The sequence below is a fragment of the Anopheles marshallii genome, chromosome 3 (genome assembly GCF_943734725.1).
Source record: "Anopheles marshallii chromosome 3, idAnoMarsDA_429_01, whole genome shotgun sequence".
NCBI classification, from domain to species: Eukaryota; Metazoa; Arthropoda; class Insecta; order Diptera; family Culicidae; genus Anopheles; species Anopheles marshallii.
The window spans coordinates 25,649,519-25,672,695 of record NC_071327.1 but is presented as its reverse complement, the minus strand read 5'-3'; the positions used below and the strand labels follow the sequence as shown (position 1 = coordinate 25,672,695).

The window sequence follows — 23,177 nt, the reverse complement described above, 5'->3', positions numbered from 1 at the left end:
ACGGCCTTCAATCTTGAGTGAGTAATTTAGAGGAAAGCACCGGCAAAGGTTGATCAGCTAGAGGCGGACATACTAAGACCGACCACACCGGCATGGACAAGGACCAGCAGAAGCAACCGTTGGTTATGTAAGTTTCCTTCATCCACACATCCTTCCCATGTTCGACCGCGGCAGAGCAAGCGGTATTTGAATAGTTGTAAATAAATAAATTTTAATTAACGGTCCACTTCCACGGAACGCACATAAAGAGTTAAAATGCGTCCAGATAGATCGACCGCGCTGCTTTTCGGAAGCGGAAATTTGGCTCTCTACACCAGACCGAAACCCCCCAAAGGGTTCGTCGCCAGGCGCGTTTTGTAGAGCGAGGGATCAGCAGGCAGCAAAGGGCTCGGACTCGGACGGGCGGCTTTCAATCGATTTGCTTCGCGCCGGTTCTGCGAAAGTCGGCAGGTAGATTTTCCAGATTTGATGGTCGGTAAAGTTTTCCGTGTACACCGCCGCGGTCGCCGAAAGGCTCTGCCGAATGGATGAAGTTGCGAAAATTGTTTCCGTTTGCTCGCGCGTTCCGCGTTGCGATGGTATTGGTGATTGATTTTCATTAAAGTGAAGCTCATGGATCGGTTGCTCGGCCAAGTGTGCGGCTGAGTGAAATCATGCAGCACTAACAGGAGGATGTGTTGGTGCGGTGGCGAAATGGGAATGGGTCGCGGAATTTTGCCCGTTATTGGACTTAGCGTTTATGATTTGATTTTACCATTCCAGCACAATCACTAATGGTTGTTCAGAACATTGTGAACCGGGTGTACCTGGCCATAGGGGGTGGCGCAGGTTGTACTAGATAGTGTGTTGCTTTCGGGGAACATGATTTATAAATAGAAATTCCTTGAAATTTTCATTCACTCCGGACACGGTCACTAATGCAGTGTGGAACGAACGAAAAGAGTATATGGAAGTCGTATAATTACAGTTTTGTTCTTCGAAATTTGGAACACATGCGGTGAAGTTTCTAGCCGGAGCAGTTATGGTGAGGTTAGAATCAATTCATGATGTTGGACAACATTCTACCTATCATTTTGAAAATTACTTCGCAAGAATTCTGATGCACAATTCGCTAGTATTCTAAGAGATTTATTTGAATGTAACTCCTTCTATTTCATATTTTTGAGAAATTCCAAAACGCAGTCTTTTCCAGAAAGACAAATATTCTTAAAGAGAAAACAAAACAATTGTAAAAAGATCCATCAAAGCGGCGTGTTTAACGTCAAAGACCAGCGTTAAGTAAATCTTTAAAGATTTGAAAAAAAACAATGAAGACATCGACAAGGATACGATCCGCAAACAAGGGCAAAGGTAACAGAAAAAAGCTCCACCTGGCACGGCCGCATTCGAGCGATCCAAATGGACCCTTATCAACGATAATTGATTAATCAAACATTCTTGACGGAAATGCCGATAGACGAAGGCAATCACTTTAAAAGTCAGAGCGCCCCATCGCGTTCTATCGTGTGCGAAAATCGTTGTAAACCTGAGGCATCACAAACAATGATGCTCTCCCGGGTTTACGATACGACACGGCACGGTATCGAATACGGCCAATTCGAAACCGGCCAATCGCTCAATCACATTTTCCAGAACCTCCAGTACACCATGCTGTTAAGACTGGCACATTGGAGGAAACCTGTCCGCCAGGACAATGTTGTGGTTTGGCTGGATGGGGTTTTTTCCCCGGCAACAAACAGGCTAGGTTTGTCTTCAGTCTGTGTTTCCCTGTTTCAACGGTTGTCGCAAACGGTTTGAAGAACGAAGCATTCTACCTTTGCAGCATTTGGTTTCCAGTGAGGGTTTAGTGGTGCCCTACGTGTATTGGTTGTAATTCTGAAGGATGAATTGTAGAGCACTGCGGTATTTTTTTGGTTACCGTATCTTACAATGTGTGATCTCCGTAGCAAAAACTTTTACCTATGGATGCGCCTTTTGGATTTCTACGTGTGATTAATGACTTGCGTAGTAAATTAGCCTTTGATATACAGCTCGTACCTGTGATATGGTACTGGGCGAATTATATACACCTTGGTCGATCGGTGTAAGTCAAGAAACCAGTTGTTCTGTGCCGACCTATGGTACGTAGCCCGGTAGTGGAACATCATTCGTACAGCTTGTCTTTTATAGTTTTGTAGAAGTAGCGCCGGATCGTGTGCACATTTGGTAGAGGAAACACCATTTCCCAGGGTGTATCGGTTCCAGTTGGGAAAGACAGACATTCATTCGGCCCAGTTAGAGCCCGTTCGTTTCGCTCTAGCAACCGGGAACCGGGAATCAACAAATTCCGACCGTCCCCCTCCATCATTGCACCACCGTGCCGCTTCCGGATCTATCCTTCGCTGTCAAGGTCTTGGAACGAGCTAAGCAAAGCATTAATTACTGCAAAACTGCAGAGCGATAGTGTGAGCACCGGAGAAAATCCAAACACTTCAACACGATGTCGATGCGCGTGCTGTAATTATGCTGTAGAATTAAAACCCGCCCGGGGAACGCCTTGCGGGGGAGATTTTCGTACTGCGGCACTAATACCGCAGCACTATCGAGCTTGCCGGCAAATGCACTTGAGTACCTCCTCAAACACCTAGTGCAGAATGGGACCCGGTGAATGGGAACAACCTCACTGCGCTACGGGTAAAAACCAGTTCATCAAAAATGCTCTCAAAGCAACCAGCAGACCTTCAGGATGTCAGGGTGGTGTTAGAAAACAAAAGCTGAACTCGTAAATCTATCGGCTGCGGTGCAACGCCCACCAGAGGCGTTTGGTTTTTTTTTCTTCTACGCCCTTAAGTCGAATAGAGAATTGAAAAATAAAAAAAGATGGGAAATGGTTTATTTTTTGTTTGCCACACTTTATTTTGCACATCAACTGCTTCTTTCGGGAAGTTTCGCCTAGGTGTGGGAAGAACGATATGCGAGTGTTGTGCATAATTCACGTGACTGACCTTGCTGAGTTGTATTCTATGCTGCAATGTAGATGGAGATTATTGTTCTTTCGAGCCCTTTTTCTCGTTGTTAGTTGTTCACCTATTACCGATGGATGGGTTAAGTCTAACCACTTGGATGAAAGACACCGGCACCCACTTTAAACACTGCACAACACCAAGAAGTCATTAGAAAGTTTGTTATTCGTCGATGACCGGTATGTCCATGTGGTGTGAGTAGTTCCATCAGCTGCTTCTTCTTGAGGTTAGGAATGGCGCCAACCGGCGCGTACCTCAGCATACTACGACACACGGCTACGCACGCAAACCACCGGGCCGGGGTTTCAAACTTTGCTGACCACAGCAAGCAAATAGACAATAGACGGAGCAATTCCGAAAGTCACCCCACGAGTCTCTCACCACATAAATCACGCTCACGCCCAAACACCGAGACGCACCGAGCGAGGTGTGCGAACGAACGCGCGTAACCCGTCAGTCGACGCTTTCCGGTCGATATTCGTCTTTGTGCTTGGCGCATTAAAACTTATTGAACCGGCCATCGAAGGCTGCGTCAAACATTTCCGACAACCACACCGCACGGTACGGTATTAATTAAAGTTGTGAACTATGTTCTGCGACAGGGCGCAGTCGGGTTTACCGCATCACGCGCTGGTCTCGGTGTCGGCTTGGCGTGGAGTCACACAAGTTATGCGCTGCCCAGACCGGCCCGGCCGGGTCACTGGCCAGAGGCTGTGCAGAGGGATGACCGATCTTAAATGCGGTGGTTTATAAGTGGGTGGAAGTATTTGAACTTTAATCATAAGAAAATTTGTACACCAAGTATCCGTAAACTTTATTGATCTGCTCTCATGAAACATGCTTCTATGTTTGTGTAGTTCTAGGAGTAAATCGTTCTAGATGTGGAAAATTTCATGGAATTTACAGTATACAGTAGACAACAATTTCATATTAATTACCAATAATATCCATAACCCTTATGTGATGGTCGAGAACAACAAATAAATCCCTTGGAAAGAAAAAAAGAAAATATACTTTAAATGCCTAAAAAACAATCTGGACATATCATTAATAATTCACATTTTCTAGTTCAGCCTATTTTGTTATAATATTACGTGACTTTTCGGTTGTTTGACAGTAGATTAATAACTATAAATGGATTCACATAAAGTGAAATCAAGTCCTAGAAGGGATAGCCATTTTATGGATGTGACATCTATGGAGACGCCCAGTACTTCAATAAAGTTGAAAATACAGGGTGGTAACTTGGTTGTAAGGGAAATTATAACTATTTCTTGATATTCTAATAAGTTGAAGTGAGGGCGGCCCGGTGGCATGATGGTAGCGGCGCCGGTCTTCACACGAACGGACCGGACCGAAATCCCATGCGGGCCAATCCCCCGTAGCAAGGACTGACTTTCCGGCTACGTGGTAAAATAAGTCGATACGGCCAGGCCGTTCTAACGAAAAAAAAAAAAAATAAGTTGAAGTGGACTTCACATAGGCATGACAGGAACGGGTAAAAATACCTATCTGGATAATTCCTCCCTGCACAGGACTGATTACCCAGCTAACAAATAAATAAACTAAATTCTAAGAAAGCCAGAGATGGCGGGTCTAGATTACTTGAGGTTGTAGTGCCATATGAAGGCCATATAAATACAATTATTGAAATGTCCGTTGAAGAAATTTCTAATTGTTTGTATACAAAAACCTGCGGATTGGATATCATGAACAGCATTGTTGCTTTCTTATACTTGATTGAGTGGTTTATGGATGGATATTCTGGTCGGTTACAGTCGGTGAAGCTCCACTTGAGCTGCTCATTACATCCATTACTAGCTTGTCAGACCGAGCTACTAATTAGGCAAACAACATCCAACTCTCACACATTACTATTAAACATATTAAAATCTTTTTTATATCATTGTTCGCTTTCATTGTTCGTGGCGCGTTTTTTTTGTGTGTATGCAAACATAAACTACAATCAGTATGACTTTTCTGTTGAGTGTTGAACACAAAGAAAATAATGTTGATGAAGCTCGAACAACAATAAGGCATGGACAATGCATCGCTACATAAACTAGCATGTTTGGCGTTTTGCACATGTTACACATGGATAATTTTATGTTATTAAAAAAGGCAGAGAAACATCCGTAGGTTAGCAACCTTCTGCACTGGGTGAGTGGTTCACAAAATAAGAGGAGAGAGTAAAAAAACAATACGAATAATGGACATTTGCTCCCCAAGGCGAAACACGTCCTTTTCAATGGTTTACGACAGTTTCGTGTATCCATTAAGTGCCTGTGCCTCCGTTGTGCCAGCAATGTGAAACGGGCCAAACCGAAAGAATGAGCGTGCAGGCAGGAAAAGTTGATTCGCCGCGCCTTCATGCACCAAGTGGCAAATGCAGTTTCCAGCGAAGTGCATCAGCTTTGCTGAGTGAATTCGAGTCTCCAAGGGAAATGGGAAAGCAGCGAGAACTCATTTTAGTCGTTCACATTCGATGTATCGATGGAGCGAACGTACGATGCACGTTCCCATCATTCTACGAGCAGGAGCTTCTTTCGGTTCGGCGCATTTTGGAGGTTCTGCGGTCGGTGGTACAACACCGACCCAACAAGCAACAAATTGTACTTACACTTACTTCGATGGAACTAATTCCGCAGCGCTGTTCCCTTTTGACTCGAAGCAAAATCAACTTTGCTGCATCTGGTGCTGCCCCGGGGGCTGTTGGCACCCGGGCCGCTTTCGGGGCAGGGTTCGCTGTGCGCTCAAGTTTCCTTCTGTGTTCTTCCTCGCTCCCAAACTCCCAAAGTAATGTAATGAGTAAATGAAAATGAAACTTTTCGTCCTTTCTTCGCTTGGTTCACGCTTTCTTCGCGCGGTTCACGGTTCACACCGTTGGGAACAAAGCAACGCTACGGCACGGGTAGGTTTAGAGGGTGGCACAAAACGCGGCAAATGCCAACCTCGAATGCAACGGATCTCGTCTTCCGGTTTCGTTTATCCAACGTTTACCGCTGCGGACGGTTGGTTTTCGGTTTTTCGGTCGAACTGTCAGCGTCTCTGGCACTGTGTCCGTGTTGTGTGTTTCTGTGCGTGTGTGTGTGTGTATGGGTCAGAGGAGAATCCTTTTTAGCGACGTCAAGGATCTCTGATATCACAGCGATACGCGGTAGCAGAAGCTAGAGCAGATTGCCGGAGCGTAAGCCGAACCGTGCAAAAGTTTTCAAAGTTATTTTTAATTTAGGACAAACGCAGCACGGAACATGACAGCGCATTCGGTATGGCAGGTTGTTGGGGTGTTTTTTGCACTTCTTTCGGTGACTTGATGGGGAAGCTGACTGGTGGAACACTCTCGGGATCGAGGATGGATTGAAAGTTTAACGAACGCCAGCTAAAGCGTGGTTGTTACTTGTTTGAGAGTGAGGACTTTTTTGACAAGATCCCCTCGAAAACAAGCGTGTGGTTCCGTGGTCAACGGGTTATCGTGGAATTTTGGTAGCTCGCGAATGCATAGACTGTTGGCGAAGCAGTTCGATCGAAAAGGGACTGCTGCTAAAGGCCATATGACTTGCACCCGGAAGTTGTTGACTAACGGTACAAGGTTGTTGGCGGTGAGGGTTGAAGTGTTTGTTCTAGCTAAAGTTTATGGCATTCCTTCGGCACAGGTTCGTACCGCTGCAAACCGAGATTGTGGCGGTGGCTTCGGCAATACTAGCTGAATGTACCAAGAGTAGAGATAATGATGCGAATTGTTTCCATTCGCGGAAAAGTGCGATCGTCATCATCGGACCGTAGTCGAAAGCAATTAAGCATTGGAGTGAAGTTCACGGACATTGAATTACATGATGGGTAAATCAGTGAGTAGATATTTAATTTTCGCTATGCGTGTATGATGAAACATGGCTATAAGGCACATTTATGCACAGATTTAATAAGAATGGAATTCATTGACGGTCACACGAACATTGCAACCAGTTTAATTACTACCATTTTAAATTTATTTGATCTCTGTTATGATTAAATCAATCCGGTTTTATTGGTTTCGTTAATGCTTTAAGCATATCACCTACATACGTAGGTAATACAAGTGATACAGTTCGTAACATAACTATGAACACACGTTTTATAAAATTGGAAAAATTCTTGTACAGATAGAATGGTTTAATAACTCAAATAATTGATAATATAATATAATAATAATAATAAATATAATATAATAATATAATATAATAATATCAAATTAAAGAGTTGCCAAAAGTTAAACAAATAATTCTGAACGTGTGTATCAAAATTTAGATCTGTGGTAGTGATTGTTCAGAAAGGCTTAGCGGTCTAAACAATGATAAGATATTATCGCCACACGTCAATATATTTTAATGGTAATTCTTGATCTAGTATATTACAGCCGCAGAGAATAAAAAATCCTAGTCAATTGAATTTTAATTCAAATTAATTTCAGTTAATCAAATTCCTGTAAATTCGCTCGTTTATTTGGCTTTTCTTTTAATGTGAAATGTGTGGAAAATTATAACGTTGCAATTTAATCAAAACGTACATTTAAAATCGAAAGCTTTATTGATGTTTGTTTCCTAGAAATATCAAAGCTTTTTATAAGAACAGTATTCAACACCGATAACGTATTTAAGCCGACCGATGGTCGAGTGGCATCTTGTACAATGTAAATGTAAACTATTTGTTTGCACTAAACAAATCGCGTCATTCTTCACTTCGCTGCTAACATTCTTCTCACGTTCCATCGCTAACCATGGCCACCGATGTTGGTCGAGGCGCATCGAGCAACAGAACCGATTTGCAACGAACTTGCGTGAGTTCCCATCTGTTACTGACTGTTCGCGAACGGAGTTCGAACGGAGGGCTCTCGGTGTAATCTTCTTTCGCCCACGGTTTACACTGTGTTACAACAAATTGATTACATTTTCATAAATTTGCTTACCAAGCACACTGTTGTGTCCGGCTGGTTCCGATATGCTACCCACGGTAAGTGTTACCGCTGATTTCTTGGACGGTCCATTCGTCGGATTCCTCGGTGGGTGTTTCTTCGGATGGTATCGATGGATCATTTCACCGTAAACCGTACTGCGCCCAACATCTGAAGGATAGTTTTCTTTCTAGTTCTTCCTTTCTTTTCTTCCAAACAACTGCTCCAAGACTTAGTTGCCTCCAGCTGTCAACACGTTACGCGATGGCGTATCTTTCGATCCCGAGAGGGCCATCTATACCTTCCCATCATACTAAAAGGTTTATAGTTTTTGAAGAGTTTTTGTGCCCAGTCCTGCCGAGTTTGCATCACTCCCTCTTATGTGAATCTCTTTCGTCGGCCCGTACGAATCCATTTAGGTTCTGCGGATGCACGGAGGGGGAAGGTTTGGTGCACGTGACGCTTCGATGCGTTCCGGTGTGTGAGGACCTAGAGAAAAGGGACAACGTATGGGTTACTATTTTACGAGATTACGTAAACATTAGCATAAAACGTGAGCATCTGCAAATGTTTCTATTCATCTGTAAGTGTGCGCGCCATTTTCTACGGTGGTGCACAGGAATTTTGTCGATTGTCCGTGATTTAGAGTTATAAGTTTCTAGTGAAATGTATTACTGGTAGCTTAATTACCTACTTTTCGCAGAATAAAACACAAATGAAGGGAAATGAATCTGTAAAACCGAGTTTCACTATCAAACACTTCAAAATATGATCCTCCAACGCTCTCAAGGACTGCACACGCTTATACGAAGGACATCAGTGTATTACTCTCACCGATGACACCCCTTCTTTTGAAAGTAAACCGAACGAGTGCACGGACTTCACGCTTATGACCCATCGGAGGGTATAAAATTCGGATAATCCTAAACAAATGCTAATAAGACTCTGGGTCAAACACTGGACTGGGCATAGAATCCACCACCACCTGAAGTACCCTTTGCTGGATGTGTTGAACCGAAGCGCTGCCCCTTTTTTTGTCTGGTCGACGCAGCAGTAGCAGCAGCACGGCACAAGGTATTCGTAGCAGATCAGGCGCGGAGCAAACCTTTTTCCAAGGCGAATCATTTGAAAGCCATTTCCAAACGGCCCCCCAGAGGGCCGGTTGATGTTTTACATTCACACTGATTATGGAGGGTTCGGTATTTTACCGAGCTATATTGCTCCGGTCCTTCTGATTATGGTCGGCAGGAACTTACGATGCCCTGATCCCGGGGCTACCCTTCGGAGGGCCGTAATTTGTTAGCGCACTCGACACTTGAATGGTGCTCGCACTGCGTTTCGGGCATCATTACACTGATGGGATTGACTCATAACCTCATTACCGGAGCATTAGATTTCATCTAGCACGGTAGCACCTGAAGCCGGCAGGAAAATGAAGAAGCAATGTGGATAGTACCTATTCGGTCGGTTCTGTTAGTCGCAGGATGGAGGGTTGTGCAATGAATGCATATGGTAATTCAATGAAATCTAGAAATCTCATTTGAGTTGATACGGACTTTGGAAAACTTTGGAAGCGCTAAAAAGGAATAACTTTGAATTTGTTGATAAGGTAAAGAGTAATGGTTTTAATAAATTTATTATAATAGTTCAATAAAGCATTTTGGAGTTTGTTGATACACTTTTATTAATCAGGAATAAACAGACCTTTTTACATCTATACTCCAATACATCTGAATGATTTGTCCTAGCACTGGGGTGATCCTGGGGACCCAATGTGATTGGTAGCGGCACCGATCTTTCACCTGACAAAACTGGTACAACATCCCATCTAGATCACTCCCTCATAGTAACGACTTACCACTAGTAGTACCGAGCTTAAAATTAAACACCTTACCGACCAAGACACAAGCAAGGAATAACACCGATCAATTGTGGAGGAAACATATAATGATAAATAATAAAACAATGCTTAAATGCGCTTGGTTTCTTCCAGTGTTCACACATTGCAAAGACAAAAACATTACAAGAAATGAAGCAAAAAGTTGACCATCTTCCTTCGATTTGAGAAAAATTGACCAAACTATTCGATTAAACAATACTATTGATTTATTTTCAGTCGCTACAAAAGAAGCACAAGAATTCATTAAAAACTATCAACATGTTTAAATGTTCGGGGAACTTTCAGATTGGCCCAATTCATGCAATATTTAAAACTTCTATTTAAAATACATCTCGGCAGCATTCGGAATGTCCCTATCGTCATTAAAAAGGGCTGAAATTAATAATAAAACAGGGACAGGAACGTATTGAGTTCAAATTTCACATAACAATAATAACAAAAAAAAACACTTAGGAACTTCAGAAGTAAAATTTACAACCACCATTAATCAGAACCAACCATTCAGGTTTACATTTGATAAGTGTATCTGTTCATCCAGTATATTCGAGCCTATTTTTCTGATTGCCAGATAGTCATAAATGTGTGCAAATTAACGTGTCTGGAATCGAAATGAAAAAAAAAATGCCTGCATTAATACAAAAATAAATTGAATTCAACACAGTTGACAGCTCGACAGCCGCTCAATCCTTGTGTGCCGGTGTACCGGTCTGGACAGAAATGTGTCATTCGTGGCCAAACGCTCAACCTTGATACAAGTCAAACGTGTCACGAACACGATCAGGAAAATAATGCACACATATTGGGGTTGCATCCGCCTGTTGTGATTGCGTGTTGCAGTTCATCAAAATTCAAACGATTGTTTGAATTTGGTAATTGGATTTATTTGATTTTCTTTGCCCATTTTCCGATGCCACACCGGTGCTCATTAATGTTTTAAAATGATTTATGAGATACCACACGCCGTCCGTTGCGGAAACGTCGCTCCCGGAGCTTGCTGAGTGGCTGTGACTGGGTGAATTGCAGTCGCGCCCGGGGAACGGTGGAATGGAATGATGCTCGAAATTAAAACTCGGAATGTCCGTTGTCATCAGCATCGGGTTGCGATGGAATAATCAGACGTAGAAAATAAAAATGTCCCTGGGCTCCCCGGTGCCGTTCGGCTATTGAGGCAGTTTTGCCTACAGCTACAGTGAGCGGCCCCTGGTACTGGAATACCATTAGCAGTGGCACCATTTTTACAATTCATTCATTTATTACCACAGCTGTGGCCAGGGTTTTGTGCGGATCCGCTGCCAAAGTCATTTCATTAAAAAGAAACGTCTCGATCGTGCAGGCCGGTATGCGAACACCCGCCCGCCGTACCGGAATGGGTGGTAGGCGAGTTTTTTCGTCGGTAGCCTCACTCTCCCGTCTACGGTCACGAAGCATTTGGCGAAAACTTATGGGCACTGCAGTAAATTACTGTCCATCCGACCACCTCGGAATGGGTTTTGGGGATCGTTTGTCGAATGTATGCCGAACTGCATTCATTACATTTCCGGACAGTGCATTCAGGGTTTTCCCCCAGCGGGACATGGGATGTTCTCTGCTGTGTGTGTGTATATATACATGTGCGGTGGCTCATTCGGTGGAGTGGGCCACACAGCAACCATGCATGCATAGGAGCGCGGATAACAACATAATTTCCCAACCCGGTACCACTCAAATTCATCGGCAGCAGTGAAAAGCTGCACGAAAGCAGGGACCCCAATAGCAGTTTCCATTCATTCTCCCACCGATCCGATGCGGGAAGATGAAGTCGGTTTTTTTCTCGGGGAAGCACCGGTTGGCAGGTTCCGCATCCTGGGTTGGGTTGTGTGTGCGCAAAAAAAGTGCTACAAAATTTACGATCGGCTTGTAGCGAGGTCCGCGCTGTGCGATGAAATAGTTTCAATTTTTCTCTGTCCGTTAGTGAAAAAAAACCCTTCTTCTAATCCATTTTTGGCAAGCATTCCGACGAAAGTTCGTTTTCGGGGCCGAAATTCCTGGCAGAATGTTTTACTTCGAAAATATTGAAGGTTTTGAGAAAATTTCCATCGGAACGTCCAAAACAAAAAAAAGGGGAAAGCGAAAAAACAAAAAAAAAAATTACAACACAATCAGGAAAATGGTTCGGTGAAACACGGAAATCGCCGTCGAAAAGAATATAATGCACTTAACATAAATAAACGCCGATTCCGTACCAATTTGGCGCACAGCTTATGCAGCATATTTTCGCTTCAATTATAACGCTTTTGTTTATTTGCCTCAGCACAGTTTGGGTGTGCTTTTTGTTTGAGATTTTAGTTTAAAATTTTCCTTTGTGCGCTGCTTTGCTGTTACGCGTTACGCACGCATTTCATTTGTCCCAGCATGTTCTTTGTGTGTGTGTGTTTTTTTATATGCTCCCCCTTTCCCTAGGCGATGCAAAGTGTAAAGTGAGCGTCTTCAACGAACGGCACGAGAGTGTAAGGCCAACCATCTTCATTTTCAATTTATAACCGGGGCATGTTTGACTTCACTGTCTTGGCCATTTGCCTCGTGCAAACGTTATTGCAGAGCGCAGACCGTTTGCACAAAACACGCGGCAACGCAGGAAGGAAGCGAACCGCTTTTTTGTTTGATTTTAATTCGCTAGATACCGTGTCCTCGCTGTCCCGTTTCGTAGCGGCCAGCGCATCTCGGCGCCATTGTCGCAACGTCATAACTAACTGCTACTGCTTCTGTTTCTCTACTTTTCACCAGCAAGTACCGGAAAAACTATGGGACGTCTGCCAGCTCGCAACCGTTCTTGCCCGCGGCATCACAACCGACCGGCTCGTCGGAGCAGCAGCTGCCACCTCAGCGGTCCATCATCTATTGCGTGCACGGACAGCTGGCCGACTCCTGCTGTGAGCTGCCAAACGAGCTCAGCATCAGAAAGATTGACTGTAAGAGTTGACCGTTAACTTACCTTCCTTTACGGTTTTAGCCGTTCATTGTGCTTGATATCCCTCACCGTATTTATGCTACTTACGATTGTTTCCATTCCTTACGAAACCTGTCTTTTTAGCTCATGATGCAATGCGGAATCACAATCGGCATTGGCAAGTGTTTCTGTGAGTGTGTGTGTGTGTTTTGGAAGGAAGTAAAGTTTGAAGAACAAAAAAAAATGAAGAAAGAAACAGATTTTAAAGATAGCTTTTATTCGCTATACTAGGAACGTTTTCCCACCAGACATCTCTAGAAAAATTCAACACATTGCTTTGTGTGTAATGCAACAAAAGCACAGAGCTTTTCCAGCGAATAGAGCGAATGAATCGAAATCCTCAGAGTGATGATGGTTTTGGGCAGGTGGACTGCCAACATTTGACCTTTCATCCGACGGATGGAATGCAGTGAATGCTTCTGAAATGTATTTCATTCTTAAACGTTCGGTAATTGAATTTTCATCGTCCCCGACCAGGGCGTTCTGTTTCTCTGTTTATTTCTTGGTCCACAATGTCCATTTTGCCTTCAGAATCCAAGCTGCGTCCGTGCGTCTGGGCCATTGTTTTATGAGCTTTCTTTTTTCTCGTGCTTTTCTTGGTTCGATTTGTTTGGGGTAAGAGAAAAATGTCTGCCGGAGTGCGAATGAAGGACGAACTCTGTGTTCCGTAAGCGTATTGAGTGGACAGTTATTGTTAGTCGAGTGCGTGCATTGTTGGAGAGGAGATGGTGTGTCACGCGATGGGAAGAGTGATGGACATGATGAGCAAACAGGCACCCGGACCATCGTTGAGTTTATCATTTGCTTTATTATTAGTATTCCCTTTTCTTTCCGCACTGCTGGCTTGATGCAAAACCGCAAACCCACAACGGTACACCGAATACGATCGCTCTGTACGGCTACGAGGCCGATTAATGGGGAAAATTGGTTTTACTTCGAATGGGCGAGACTAGCACAAGTCAGCTAGCCCTAGACTGACGCCGTTTGCAAATATTTACGCACACAGAATGTTTGTCAGCCTCAGACCACTTTCTTGGGATGCTTTCTCGATTTAGTCAAGCGTCCACTTGTCGGACAGCGCTTTCCGCATCATAATCATCATCCCATGCCCCCAAGTCAGCCCTATTTTGTGCTGAATGAGTGGTTTATTAGCTCCTCTAGGGGGTTCCCAGCCTAAGCTTATGATTAATCTCTCACGCTGACTTGCCCAATGAATTCTCCATCGTTTGAGTGCTGGTTAGATCACTTGATGGCTTCGGAGATCTTGAACCGAAGGTTTGTGTAAGCACATAATCCATGCATAATCTTTTCGGACGGTTGCAAATACTAGCGTTACGCCACGTTGCACGTAGCATGCACAGGTTTGTCCTACTGTCAGCTGCAACAGTTCAGCTGCCGATACAACGGTTTCCTATGGTGGCGGTTTTTGTGTGCAATGGGGACTTCTTACGGTTTTATCGAGCACGGCTTTCGGAGATTTTCAAGTTGATTGGATTAAAGGGACGTTCAGAAAGTTTTCATGGTTTCCACGGCGAACTGTAAATGCATTGATTTAAAGCTGCATTGTGGTACAAAACACAGCACACAAGAGGGCAAAACACTTTCCGCAACTAAACTTTGCTGACTCGACAACAATAGTGTTAATTTGCTTCTGGTTATCTCTTTCCATCGGGGGGTTTTGTTTTGTTGGTTTCCTTTTTCTTGCGAAAAAAAGTGCAACAGAGCAAAAGTTGCCTTCCCGCGCCACACGGTGAGATGGTGATGCAATTTTTGGTAGACAACTTTTTGTTAGTTGCTATACTATCGAAACGAAACGAGCTATCGGAAAATCGTTGCTTACCACTCGTCAAATGCTTTTTTTTACCGGCTAACCAAGACTGACGGGTAGTCGGCTAGACGACGACTTTGACTATTTCAACTACACCGGTGGAGCTTTCCATTCGAACCAATATTGTCGACTTGTACCGGGGTGGAAAAACGGTTATTTGCCTCAAGAAGAGATTTCGCACGACACACAGCGTACGGAAATAGATCGAGAGGGAGAAAAAAATCTACCCAAATGAAAATCGAATAGCGCAAGAAAAACCCCAGCAGCAGAAAAACTGATCGGGGAAAATCGCTGCCGGAAGACGATCGGAAAAGTATTTTCCATCACCGAGCGTGACATGGAGCAAAAGTTGGTAGCAATGGCAGTTTTGTGGAAATCACAGCACACGACAAAAGCCCCGAACGGACAGACAAGCAGAGTAGTAGTACCCCTCGCACAAACTGTGGCATGACAAGGGCAAACGGTGCAATAGAAATGCAGCAACCGATCGAGATTCTGTGATTGAAGCTTTGGATTGCGGTTAAATGTGCACATTTTTGTGGAAGAAAGAAATTTTCGCCTTCAGTTTCAGGGTGTGAAGAATTGTGGAGATAATTCTACCGGCTATCAGGCCACTGTGACGCTAGATGGAAATTAAATTTCAAATCGCAGTTTTTTGCAAGTCTTATTTAAGTTTTATGTGATGGTTTTGCTTTAATTACCGGGACAGTGTGGAAGTGGTTTTAGTAGAAAATTAAATTTTATGTCCCTCTGTTTCTATTTTATCAATTGGCTAAATGGCTAAACAAAAACGGCTATCAGTTGAGTGCTTAATGATGCGTATCTCTTATTTTAAGGATTTTAAATAGAGCTGCCCTTTTTTGGTGCAGGAAATGAATAACATAGTACAGTAGCGTAATAAAATAGCATTAGTTTTTGCGCATTTATGTCTGTGCTAGAACTGAAGTTTTCGAATGTTACAGATGAGCTTGAATTAGTATGTAATAGCAGCGGTAATCGCAACGATATGCATACTTGAGTAGTTCAACTTTGATTTATAATCCGTACTAATTCACCGTGTCAAACACATGCACAGCACTGCTAATTGCTCACCCATCATTGCACAACCACCATCATTTGCCTCACTTATCTGGCCGTTCTAACCTTTCCTCGTTTCAGCGCACTGTCACAAACCACGGCCGGAAGGGATCGATAAGATAGCACGGAAGAAGCTCATGCTGGCGAGTGTGCTTTGCGTCATTTTTATGATTGCCGAGATAATAGGTAGGAACTAGGTTGGTGTAGCTCGTTTTTAAAGGACTCTCGGCTGAAACCCCAACTATACCCCCCCCAATGCACGACACGCACAAACACGGTGGAGTCTTTTACTGCAAGAATGTACGTTGCGGCGAAGGAGAATGTGCAACAGCTCAGCTACGAACCCAAGCCAAACCCCAAATCGACAGACGACGATGGTTTGTGTTCGACGGAAATGCTTTATTGTTTCCACTTGTTGAACGCAATTTCTGTCCAACACGCTGGCTATACGCCTGCGAACGAACGCAATGCTGAGGTCGAGCTTCGACGCAAAAGGAAAAGGTTTCCAAAATGCACTTCTGGCTTCATCCTGATTAACAGCAAACGCTGGTCTAACTTTACTTGAGCCCCGTACAACTGGACTCATTCGTTTTCCATTTTCAGGTGGTATTTACTCGAACAGTCTCGCAATCGCGACAGATGCAGCCCATCTTATGGCGGACTTGGCCAGCTTTATGATATCCCTGCTTGCCCTATGGATAGCGGCAAGGCCGTCGACCAAGCGGTAGGTAGATGGTAATTTTCCAGGCACAGGCAAAATCATGGAGCAACGTGCTGCGAGGGGAAAAACGCTCCTAGCCCAAGTGGCTCTTGTATCAACCGGACAACGCTGCTGGGGTCTACTCGTCACTCCCAAATGGGCAAAGATTGTCGGAGTTGGGAAAAACTTTTAATAACTTTCCATCCGCTGCGCTACCTTCGTCGGCCTGGCCAGTGCGTTGACTGCCTTGTTGACGGTACCGGACGGTTCCGCTGGATCAAAGCGAATATTATCTGCGGATAGCAACGGCCAAGGCACCGCAGTTCGGAGCATGATCTTGGGCAAGTGATAGATTTTTTGCATGGTTGATTTTGCCGTAGTGACCGAAACTCGTTGTAATATAATTAGGGTGAAGTAGTCTTCCCGTGGCCTTTTGGGAACAGGGGTGTAATAAGCAATGATACGGATCGTGGTGGTTGTGCACTGTACTGTGGTGCGCCTCCAGTGAATGCAACCGGCGAGAAGTTTTACAGGTTTTTTTTCCCCGCAACATCAAAGGCACAACAACAGGCCAAGACGAGATGCATTTAACCCGCTCGGCAGTGATAAAGTGAAGCAGACGCTGCGAAAGTTTATTGTCTATACAGAGGAAAACTTTGAAATTGAAATATGTTTTGCACCAAAGTTAAAATCTCTTGCCCGGGTTATGAGTTCCGGATTCGAATCGGTCCATAAAATATTTGCTGTAAAGTTGTCAAATGCTGCCAGTTTTGTTGTTGGACAGTTTATGCACATTTTAGCATTTTCCCCATACAATTTACCCATTCGGTGTATATTTCAACCCAAACTTGTTTCATTTGCTGTACAATTTTAGGTTATCTTTTGGCTGGTATCGAGCGGAAGTGATTGGCGCGCTAGTATCGGTGTTGATGATTTGGGTCGTAACGGCAATATTGTTTTATCTCGCAGTGCTGAGAACAATCAACAGAGACTTTGAGCTCGATGGGGAAGTAATGTTGATAACGTCCGGCCTAGGAATATTGGTGAATGTGATGTAAGTATATGTGTGCTATATTTGTTGTGTAAACCGTAATTGCAGGAAATTGTGTGGTGTAAGTATACGTGTAGATAGTTTCATTCATTTTTGAGAAGTTAAATATCGGCAATTGGTAATAAAATTGCTCGTCAGATTGTTACTGTGCTGATTGAACTTTGAAACTCACTGACTGTTTTGCACAACTTTTTTTTTTTTTTCGTTGGAACGGCCTGACTTATTTTATCTATCCACGTAGCCGGATAGTCAGTCCTTGCTACGGGGGATTGGCCCGCATGGGATTTCGGTCCGGTCCGTTCGTGTGAAGACCGGCGCCGCTACCATCATGCCACCGGGCCACCCCATTTTGCACAACTCTTTTACTGGAATTATGACCTTATTCTCAACATCGATTATCTCCAGCTGTGTTGTTCTTAATAAAACGTTTAGAATTTTCATTCATTTTGGAGTCATACTTAAGAACTGAAAATAAATCCCATTTTGTAATTAATTGGCAAAATATAGTAATATTTGGATCACTTACTCTATTAATTTGACTCGTATGTCTAATTTTGAAAATATTAAATTAAACATAGAGTTATACTAAAGATGTATGTTTTGATTGAGTAAAGGTAACTGTATTTGTTCTTCTACTCTTTCGAATGAAATAATTTTACTTCAGATCTTATTCCCTAAGGCTGCCACCAGTTTTTAAAACAGATTGTTGATTATTATAATAAAATTATTAACCTATTTGTAGGTTGACGTGTATGAAGTAACGCAAAAGAACACATCGGTTCAGTTGACTCATATAAGCATGGCGATTGAAAACCAACTATGATACACCATAGGACCTATAATCCGCCATAAATCCGTGGCAATCCTAGTTCCCTTATCGTATCGTATATCAATTTGCTGGTGCTAATCACATTAAATCATTTGCGGTATCAGAAACAGATACATTGCCGACTACCACCGTAGCGTCTTGCGGTTACTCGGTCTTCGATTTTTATCGCCTTTTTCCCACCTCCATCGCAATAGCGCGATAGCGTTACTCTATCGTAAGACTTTACTCACGTTGCGAACACACAGTGCATTCGCGGTGCTTCGCAACGGTGGTACACTTCTTGCACGGCGGCTGATTGGTGAGCAAGTGCTCGCAGCCAAAGACGAGACCCGCGTAATCCCATGTTGCGTCAGTGTCATTTGATTGTGGCAGATAATCCTTCATTCGTAGAATTAATGGGTGGCATTATTCTCCATCTTAATCCAGCGCAGTGGCGTTCTTTCTTCGCCGGTACAATCTGTCCGCGCGAAGCACTGCAACTGGTTTCTCGGGTTGCAGATAAAGGCGACAGGAAATAGTTTCGCCGAGGCAGAGCGTTTTCCTCTCCACGCTGATGCGCACGAGTTCGTTTCGACGATAGGCGCAATAGTAGCAATGGCGTAGTGAGTTTTCACTAGAAGCAATGGAATTTATTGGTTATGGGCGGTTTTTACACCGATTGCGCTGAATGACTTACCGGTACCCCGGGTTTTCTTCCACTCAGTTAAGCTGCTTTCAAAAGGTTGCCTTAATTCGTTGGCAACGGTCACCGTAGTCAGCTAGATAATTGAATTGCGGCGCTCCAGAGCGTTAGAAACCCCGCCGGAATTGAAATAGAGGTGTACGTGGAACTGATCCGTTTGAGAAAAGAGTAATTCCTAGCGCAGGAATTTCGCCGTCGCAGAGGTAAGTTATTGATTCGGTTCGTGTTTGGACTGTGCTTCTGTACGGCACCACATTCACATCCGAAGAGAAAATCCACATTGGAAAGAGGTGTGGGAGTCGTTAAGTAGCAAATATCATGTGAGCTACGTAATGAGCTCAGCGGCTACGGTGCAATGGCGTGCTTTCTTTAACGCTTCGAGCTAACACACAACTTCCCGGTTTGGAAATAAGGTCGCGATAATCGGGTCGTATAGACGACAAGGAGATCTTCGCCTTTCGGATAAACCGTTTCTTCGGTAATTGTTAGCCACATTTCTACATCTAAACCTTTGTCACGCTTCTCTGCCACTGGAGCAGATTATAAGTAAGGCTGCAGTCTTAAGGGTCGCCTTCTTGAGCACAACCATCTCCTGTTGATGCAGGCGGCAGTGATCGCGTTGCTCTGCAGCGAAGCAAACCTCATTTCCTTTCGGTGCACGTGTTCCAGCGTGTAGTTTGCTTTGGACTTAATTCCTCGTAACGATTCAAGGTTTTCACTAGACGAACCGGTCTGATGACGTTTTGCGGGATTTCTTCTCGCTTTTTTTTGCTTTTTGCAGTATGGGCGCAACGCTACACAACCATGGCCACAGCCACGCGGGCGGTGGACACCACGAGGAGGAAAACATCAACGTACGGGCAGCATTCATCCATGTGCTGAGTGATTTCGTGCAGAGCCTGGGCGTGTTTATAGCGGCGTTGGTGATTTATTTCAAGCCCGGCTGGAACATCATTGATCCGATCTGCACGTTCGTGTTTTCGCTGCTAGTGCTCGCCACAACGATTGCCATCATGCGAGATGCAATTGTGGTAAGTATGGTTTTGCAAGAAGACATAAATCACGCTATGTTTAGCATTTTATGTAGGTTAATGTCTACATTGCTATCGATAGTGGTTTTGAATTTCATCAATGACCAGGCGTCTCCATCGATAAGTTTGTTTTCGGTAGTAACGGGTGGGCTCACGGGATTTCTCCATCAGGCGCCTCCATCATTTTGAGAATTGATTTAATATCGTGTCATGAGGAAATGTTAGGTACTTCTTTTAATTACACTTTTTGTTTTATTTATATGTTTTACCTATCACATTTTTACTATTTTCATTCTTTTCATTTTGATTACCAGTACTAAGTGAAATTTTAGTTAATAATTGGACGTATAGTTTTAAATGTTATAACATAAAATTGAAATGAACAACAACAGACAAAAAAAAAACATCCGCGCCAAATGAAAGCTTAAGTAAATTTTTCATTCATAACAATTTCCAGTAATACTGATTGAATTGGCTAGAACAGCATTTACCGGAAAAATCAACTGAAATTGAAATCGCATGGAAAAGCCTCTTTTATTTCTTTCTTTCTTTCAACCTTTTTCGTGGCTTGAATGCCACAAAAGAACACTACACTGTATCTCTTAATTCGTTCGTAACTTTTCCGATCGGTTGGTATATTATTTCGAGTGATTTTATCAATCGGTTAGTAAGCCGTCAGGAATTGAGATAGAAGTGAGCACCGTCTGCAAAGCGCGAGGGATGGTCTGAAATTACTTTAACACACACCCAGCAGCCCATCCTAATGAATATTGTATTTCAATTTGAAACAGTTAAGCCACCATCTTGGCTTTCGTACGCGCTTCCTCGCAAGCTTCATAATTTTGCCTTAGCCTTAGCACATCCTTCTGCTACCTGTGCCCGCCGGTCGGAAAGCAAACGTCCGGAGAAAGGCTCAATAAAATGGGAACCGATTTAAGGTTGCACACTTACTTACTGATTTTATTTCCATTACCCCGAGCCAACGCGCTCGAAACACGCGCCTCCACACGGGGCATGATTACAAGCATGGCGGAGCATCGCGCGCTCGGTTCTGAGGAACTGTTTCTTTCACCAATTTTCGCGCTCGGCCCTAGTTATGTTTCTTTACTGGCCTCCAGTGTCGGTGGGGTCTTATTTTTACCCTTGCAACCATACACTCCCGTGCTTTTATGTGCGCGATACACGAATGATTCTTTTAACCACTTTCTGGAATCAGCAGCAGCAGCGTTCCATTCATGCAAGCCGCACCGGAAAACACTTCACACTTACTCACGCACTTTATTTGTCCGCCTGGCATGCCTGCCCCTGGTGCCACCCTTTGCCAACGCTTGTTTTGTGACGAGAGATATCGTTGGGCACAGTGCGCTATTATCATAGCTTCCCCCTTTTTTTGTTGTTGCCTGATCTGAAACCGTATTTACTCCCCTTCACAGGTTCTTATGGAGGGCACCCCGAAGTATCTCGATTACACCGAAGTTATGCAAACGTTTCTGCAAATTGAGGGCGTCGTAAGAGTACACAATCTGCGCATTTGGGCTCTCAGTATCAACAAGATAGCACTCGCTGCTCATTTAGCTGTCGGTAAGTAACAACAACAACAACAACAACAAAGTGTGATCTTGTGTATTTCGCGTCTGTTCCTTATTGTGTGCTGTGTGCTCTATCTAGTAGCAAAAAAAAGGGTTTTTTGTTACTGTGCCCGTTTTTTGCATGGCATTTCTTCGATCAAAAACGAGGTTTGCCGACCAGAAAGTTTATGTTTTTGTGTTTGTTTGTGTTCTGCAAATTAGCTTACCAAATACTGTTCATTAAATGTGGGGGTGTGTTTTCCATTGAGCGTGAAATAAAATTAGTTTTTAACACTAGAAGTACCGAGCGTTTTTTGTTAATGGATTTTTTTTAATATGCGCAATGTCGAAAAGCTGGGTTATGTATCAAAATGTTTCGGAGAACGTTTTAAAGAAAATATTTGGACATGTATCAATTATAGAATTATTTTTATTCTAAAAACCTAATGTGATTAAACTAAAGCGTATCAGTTAAAACGGCTGGTCTGGTAGTTCTAGTGTTAAGCTTTACTATAATTAACTTAATAGTAAGCTGTAATACAATAAAAGTGTTGTCACAGTCGTTTTTTATGTATAATCTTTATGTTTCGATATTCGGTTAAAAATTTGCCTTAAATAGTCTTGAAATTGCATTGGTTTAATAATACCTTTAAAAACGTTGTGAATTTAATTTGAAATTTATGTTTTCCATTTTAAGGATATAATAAAGATTGTTATTCAATACGTGAAGCTCCTATTTCTCAAGAAATGAATCGAAAATGTTAACAGTTTATTTATCTTTACATTATTGTGGGCATTAAGTTATTCATTACCGATCAAATGATATTCTTTTAACATACAAATCACAAACAAATCTGTTCCTCTCTTTATTTCTTCTGTTTACGTACCGTTTGTTTATGTTTTCGTTGGTTTAATTTAATATCACTTCATTACAGAGCCAACCACCAACACGGAGCTTGTGCTGAGGGAGGCCACCCAAACGGTTCACGCTAAGTACAGATTTTTCGAAACAACACTGCAGATAGAAGAGTTTCAACCCGATATGGAAGATTGCAATCAGTGTTCGAATCCAATTTAGCGCGCGAGCGAGAGACAGAGCGAAGTGAATCTTGTCTGCACACAACACTGCTGGCAGAAGGACAAACGTTAGCTGTACGCGTTAAAGTAAAGCTATGAAACTGTCAAAGGTCCAAAATTTTGTGTTTTGACAATGTTATTATTTGTGAAATGATTTTGGATGCTCATTAATTATTATTTTTTTCTTTTTTGGCTCTACGTTGAAAATACATTTTTATGCTTGAAAAAAAACCTTATGAAGTCTATCAAACGGTCTGAACCTTAAAACTGTGTCAGGTATATGCGATTAACTTCTTGCAAGCAGATATGAAAAAATACAGAGATTGAAGAAATAAATTTCTTGATTTCCAACAACCTACGGAAAAATATGCGATTTGACCCTTCCAGCACGTGGTTTGTTCGGCAATAACATTTCCACAAGTTTTGGCCTGGTGCTTCCTGGAAGGAGCATAACCGATTCTGCCAAACACTGGCTTTTGTTTGAAGAAACATGATTTTTCCAGCGAAAGAAGGATATGC

The 23,177-nt window shown here is 43.1% G+C and overlaps 1 protein-coding gene across 1 annotated transcript; it reads left to right on the top strand.

The window, feature by feature from the left end:
• Positions 1 to 92: 92 nt before the first annotated feature.
• Positions 93 to 22,659, top strand: LOC128711505 (proton-coupled zinc antiporter SLC30A2). Its single transcript, XM_053806384.1, has 8 exons — positions 93 to 127; positions 12,593 to 12,777; positions 15,802 to 15,906; positions 16,324 to 16,444; positions 17,295 to 17,474; positions 19,764 to 20,013; positions 21,447 to 21,594; positions 22,517 to 22,659. The coding sequence occupies exons 1-8, from the start codon at positions 93 to 95 to the stop codon at positions 22,657 to 22,659; spliced, it is 1,167 nt and encodes a 388-aa protein (XP_053662359.1).
• Positions 22,660 to 23,177: the final 518 nt, after the last annotated feature.

Excerpts from the sequence above, each read along its gene's own strand:
- LOC128711505 (XM_053806384.1), top strand. The coding sequence starts at position 93 with ATGGACAAGGACCAGCAGAAGCAACCGTTGGTTAT. Across the intron at positions 12,778-15,801 it reads CAGCATCAGAAAGATTGACT|CGCACTGTCACAAACCACGG; the intron begins GTAAGAGTTGAC and ends TCCTCGTTTCAG. Across the intron at positions 21,595-22,516 it reads CGCTGCTCATTTAGCTGTCG|AGCCAACCACCAACACGGAG; the intron begins GTAAGTAACAAC and ends ACTTCATTACAG.